At 37.9% G+C, this 5,750-nt stretch overlaps 2 protein-coding genes across 2 annotated transcripts; one reads left to right on the forward strand and one right to left on the reverse strand.

The window, feature by feature from the left end:
- Positions 1-537: 537 nt before the first annotated feature.
- Positions 538-5,206, reverse strand: LOC107786010 (pentatricopeptide repeat-containing protein At1g43980, mitochondrial-like). Its single transcript, XM_016607439.2, has 2 exons — positions 2,157-5,206; positions 538-1,767 (listed from the first exon to the last, which is right to left on the reverse strand). Exon 1 carries the CDS (start codon positions 5,029-5,031, stop codon positions 3,064-3,066), a length of 1,968 nt encoding a protein of 655 aa, XP_016462925.2. The 5' UTR covers positions 5,032-5,206; the 3' UTR covers positions 538-1,767; positions 2,157-3,063.
- On the forward strand, positions 607-2,007 carry LOC107786011 (aspartic proteinase Asp1-like). The gene has a single exon (XM_016607441.2). It carries the CDS (start codon positions 607-609, stop codon positions 1,900-1,902), a length of 1,296 nt encoding a protein of 431 aa, XP_016462927.2. The 3' UTR covers positions 1,903-2,007.
- Positions 5,207-5,750: the final 544 nt, after the last annotated feature.

Below are 5,750 nucleotides of genomic sequence, written 5' to 3' on the forward strand. Positions count from 1 at the left end.
GCTACAGAGTAAATAAAAGAAGTACTACTAAGGAGAAAAAGCGAAAGGAATATTAAAAATACCAAAAAGCTAAACTAGAAGAGTCAAATAAAAAATTGGCTTTATTTTCACGTTTCTGGAGTTATTTTTCCTTGCACATGAATGGGCCCTATTTATAAGAAAAATGTGCGGGCAAAATAATGTCATCAATGAGGTGTCTGTCCTCTTTCTTCTCTTTTTTCTTGTTTTCTTCTTATTTTAAATAATCCTTACCTGCAAGATTTATTAGTAATTATAGGAAAATAAAAACATACTACTATTATCTATGCTTTTAAGTTCGAACTCTTTTTTTTTTACCATACGAAATTACATGAATAGTTTATACTTATCATAGGACAAGAGGAAACAAAGGAATCCAAGCAATGCCAAAACTAAACCTCAGTTCTCAAGTAAATTAAAAACCCTTCCAAAGAATCCACATGACTTCATCCCCTTCATGTCTCTTGGGTGGGGTTTTCTTTTGAGAAACATATAAAAAGCAACAAGATTTTTGCTGAATTAAAATTAACGTACCGAGCTTTTTATCTCTTTGTTTACTATTAGTTGTATCATAGGAAAGAAAGAGATATGGGGGGAGGAAAAATTATTGGGATGGTGATATTTGTGGCTGTGTCTGTTTCAGCAGCAGCAGGTTCTGGTGATAATCAGCAGCTGCAACAGCAGCAGAAATGGTGGAAATGGATGTCTTCTGGTTCTGCAGCGTCTTCATCAGTGGTCAAACCAGTTGCCTCTTCTTCAATTGTCCTACCACTCTATGGTAATGTCTATCCCATTGGTTATTACTATGTTCAGCTCAATATAGGGCAGCCTTCAAAGCCCTATTTTCTTGATCCTGACACCGGCAGCGATCTCACATGGCTGCAATGTGATGCTCCCTGTGTTCGCTGCACAAGAGCGCCTCATCCGTTCTACAAACCAAACAATGACCTCGTGCCGTGCAAGGACCCCCTCTGTGCCTCCTTGCATCATGTTGATTACAAATGTGAGAGTCCAGAACAATGTGACTATCAGGTTGACTATGCCGATGGAGGTTCATCGCTAGGTGTCCTACTTAATGATGTGTTTAACTTCAATGCGACCAGTGGTGCTCGGATAATACCTCGTTTGGCTCTAGGGTGTGGATATGATCAGTTACCTGGTCAATCTCATCATCCTTTAGATGGAGTGCTTGGCCTTGGGAAAGGAAAAGCCAGCATTGTGTCTCAGCTTCACAGCAAGGGTTTGGTGCGGAATGTGGTAGGCCATTGCTTGAGTGGCAGAGGAGGAGGTTTTCTCTTCTTTGGAGATGAGGTTTATGACTCCTCACGCATCGTCTGGACTCCTATGGCGCACGATCGCATGAAGCACTATTCAGCAGGATCTGGAGAGCTCATATTTGGTGGTAAAGCCACAGGATTCAAGAACCTTTTTGTAGTCTTTGACAGTGGAAGTTCCTTCAGCTACCTAAACTCACAAACATACCAAGGTTTCATTTCATTGTTGAAAAAAGAACTGAATGGGAAGCCACTAAGAGAAGCAAAGGATGACTATACACTCCCATTGTGCTGGAAGGGCAGGAGACCTTTCAAAACCATAAATGATGTAAAAAAATACTTCAAGAACTTCGCACTTAGCTTTCCCCATGGATGGAAATCCAAAGCTCATTTCGAAATTCCCCCGGAATCATATCTTATTATCTCATCAAAGGGCAGTGTCTGCTTGGGGGTTCTAAATGGTACTGAAGCCGGCCTGCAAAATGTCAACCTTATTGGAGATATATCAATGCAAGATAAAATGGTGATCTATGACAATGAGAAGCAAGCAATAGGTTGGAGCCCAGCAAATTGTGACCGGCCACCAAAGTCGAATAACATGATAATGTAATCAAGCTAAGACTAATCTTTTATTCTTCAGTTTGTGTTACCTTTTCATTTTTATCATTCTATTAGCATATGCTTTCATCAATAAAAGGGGAATAATAATAATAAGTATCCCTTTTGTATAACAAATTATCGAAGAATGATTTATCATAAAACCAAAGAATGAGAAAAGAGGTAAACTAACATACAAGGTGAACACTCAATTATTTATAAACCTGTTAGCTTCACAGGTTAGAGAGAGCTAGGACTCTAGATTACCTTTTAGTCTTTCCAGTCAAGCTCAGCATCTCTCGACCTTCACACTCTATGATGAGGCATCCAAGACATGGAGAGGTTATATGAGTAATATCCGCTGCTGGACGATCATTGTTTTCTAAAGATGGTTGTGGCTTGATTAAGACGTATAAAACTACTCTAGCTGAAAGAATTATCTCATATTTATGAAGTGAATGCCTCTCTATAGGCCAAAATAAAACAGCTAGGCAGCTTAAGTTTCAAAAGATAGGTTTTTGTCAGATGCAACATTCTGAGTTCTACGGTGTTGCTCCAATTCAGCATCCAGAAACGAAGCGAATATCCTTTTACGCTTGCTGGGGTTCCATCGTATGCATGTGGAAATTTTGAACTTTAGAAAAGCATTAATCCCTTTTGTGCAATGAAAGATACGATGCAACATTCTGAGTTCTACAGTGTTGCTCCAATTCAGCATCCAGAAACAAAGTGAATATCCTTTTACCCTTGCTGGGGTTCCATAGTATGCATGAGGAAATTTTGAACTTTAGAAAAGCTTTAATCCCTTTTGTGCAATGAAAGATACGATCTTATACCACATCATTGAAAATTGCCACATGATGTAACTCTCCATCTCTGTCCGCATCATTTTCACTAAATCCACCAAGACCTCAGCGCAAAGGTGCTTCCCTAGAGCCATGCAAAAAAAAAAACCTTCTTTTTCTACTCACTTGTTATCATTAAATTTGCTCCAAAACATAGATGAGTCAGATTCAGACCCTAAATTATCACTTAAAGCACACCCATATAGAAAGCAAAAATAAAGAATTGAAGCAGATCTGCTTGTTGTTTAAGAATCAATATCGAATTCAGCTTGTTTCATCGGTGCTACTATACCTATCCATTTAGCAGCTATTACTCCCAGTTGCAACTTCTAGGCATAACCTTTATACCATATATCCTTTGTCAGTAGCCTCAACGTAGAATAAATGTCTATGTCCTTACTGCCACGACTAAGCATTTGGTTAGCTTGGAAGATCTTTAAGCAGTTGTGTACACTAATCCAACTGTAACTAGTTACTTTCTTTTCAACTCTCTCTTCCATTACCTTCCTGACCCGAACAAGACTCTCCCATCTTCCCCTGGACTCGTATACTTGCGCTAGCACCAAATAAGGTAGAGATGACTCCGGCGCTATCTCCATTATCTTTCCAGCAACTTTTTCAGTTTCTTTCAAGTCTCCATAAATATCACAAGCAAGAAGTATTGACTCCCATATTTCACTGTTGGGCTCATGAGGCATATTTTGTAATATATCCCCGGCTTCTTTAAGTTTACCAGCTCTGGTCATCATGCCCACAACACAAGTGTAGTGCTCGATGCCAGGTCTAACTCCATATTCCTCTTCCATTGAAGAAAATATAGCTATACCTTCATCAATAAATCCACCATAGCTGCAAGCCAACAGAACAGCAGCCAACGTAATTCGATCTGGTTGACCACCGACTTCAAGAAGTTCATAATAAAGGCTGAGTGATTTGGTAAGTTCACCATTGATAGCCAACCCAAAGATCATGGTGTTCCACGATATCAAATCTCTTGCCAGTAGGTCATTGAAAATATTTGAGGCAGAGTCAATCAACCCATATTTACAATACATATCTACAACTGAACTGGAAACAACGGGATCTGATACAAAGCCTAACTTGATGACCAAAGAATGAGCTTGAATGCCCAGCTCCATAGGGAAGGTTGTAGCACAGCTAAGAATGCAGCTGAGTGTAAACTCCGTAGGTCTAATATTCTCCCTCAAAGTTAGGACAAATACACGCAAGGCATTTTCTTCTAAACTGTTCAGTGCATAGCTCGAAATCATCGAATTGCACAAAGCTGTGTCCCAATGATTTGAATCCTCAAATATGCGAACTGAATCCTCAACTCTGTTGCAGTTAGAAAACAAGTCAATTGCTGCACTTGAAACAATTGTGTTGCACAAAACCCCCATCTTTATGCAAAGACATAAGATTTGCTTACCCTTCTCCAAACTGCGCAAGTTAGAACAGCCAATAAGCACTGATGACATAGTGAACTCATCCGGTGAATATCTACAAGCTCTCATCAAACAAAAATAAGACAGAGCTGTATCTTCACGCCCTGATTTACAGCAGACTGAAATCAACGAATTCCATGAAACAACATCCACCTCCTCCATGGCCAAAAAGACACCAGTACCATAGTCCACTAGCCCAAGATTTCCATACATATCAATCAGTGAATTCCCTACCACCACATTAGACAAATCAACACCACTCCTTAGCATGTTTCCATGTATTTCCTTGCCATGAAAAGCAAACTGCACATTCGAAATCAGAATCGAGAAAGTATATCCACTAGGCCTAATACCATAATTTTGCATTTCCAAGAAAACACCAAAAGCAACCTCAAACAACCCGTATGAAGCATACCCCGAAATCATTGAATTCCAACTCACAACATCTCTGTCAGGCATTTCATCGAACATCCGGCTTGCCCTCTGCACATCACCAGACTGAATAAACACTTTCACACACATGTTCCAGGACACAACATTCTTGTTTGGTATTTCGTCAAAGACTTTTAAAGCATAACTTTTCGCTCCATGTTTGCTATACAAATCAATGCAACAATTACCCAGAAAAGTGTTCCTGTTGAAACCAAGTTTTATCAATTTACCATGAAGTATTTGCAAATATTTAAATGAATTTCTGTACGAGAGGCACTGTTTTATGAGGCTTGAATAGAATGAAAGTGAATGCGTGTGGTATCTGTAAGCTCTTTGTACAAAAGGGTACATGCAAATGATAATGAGTAAAGTACAAATAGAGAAAGCTAAAGCAAACATGACAATGCCCACAAATCTCATTTACTGCAGCTATGAATATTTGGTCTTGTGGATTCTTGGTCAGACTGTTCTTCCATGACCGAGAAATTTAGATATTCGTTGGGCGAACGATAAATATTCTCTCCATTTTGATACTCGCTAGTTTAAAGAAAAAGAATGAACTTTAACTTATCCTCTCTACTCTGTTTTTTTTTTAAATGTTGTTTAACCTTGATATATTAAGAAACCATTTAACAGTATTAATTATAAGAACTACTGTATTTAACCGCGGTTGTAAAAAAAAAAAAGTTAAATGTGAATTTTATAATTTTTCTAATAGAAAATCAAGTTTTGTACAAAATCAAAAAATTAAACAAAAAAACATAGATTTGAGCAATCAAGACCATGAGCAATTGTCTGATGTATTTGAGCAATGTGAGGATTGTGTTTTGCGATAATGATGCTTGCCCGGAAGTATTTACCCTTCTTAAGAAATATTGTTAACGTGGATAATATATATTTTAATCATACCTTATTATACATGAGAGCACCTTCAAATAACAAAAAGAAAATAATCCATATTTTCATCTAAAATATTAAGTTATAATTGTCATTGGTACACTATTTTAGAGTGCCAGCTTGAGAGAAAGAAAGATGTAAAAATACATGATTTATCATTGTCTTAGGCTCTTTGTTGAGGCCAGAAAATAAAAAAAAGTAAATTTAAGTGAACAACATACATCATATCAACTACAATACAT

The sequence above is a fragment of the Nicotiana tabacum genome, chromosome 12, assembly GCF_000715075.1.
Source record: "Nicotiana tabacum cultivar K326 chromosome 12, ASM71507v2, whole genome shotgun sequence".
Taxonomy (NCBI): Eukaryota; Viridiplantae; Streptophyta; class Magnoliopsida; order Solanales; family Solanaceae; genus Nicotiana; species Nicotiana tabacum.

Coding starts and splice junctions, on each gene's coding strand:
- LOC107786011 (XM_016607441.2), top strand. CDS start 607: ATGGGGGGAGGAAAAATTATTGGGATGGTGATATTTGTGGCTGTGTCT.
- LOC107786010 (XM_016607439.2), bottom strand. CDS start 5,031: ATGAGATTTGTGGGCATTGTCATGTTTGCTTTAGCTTTCTCTATTTGT.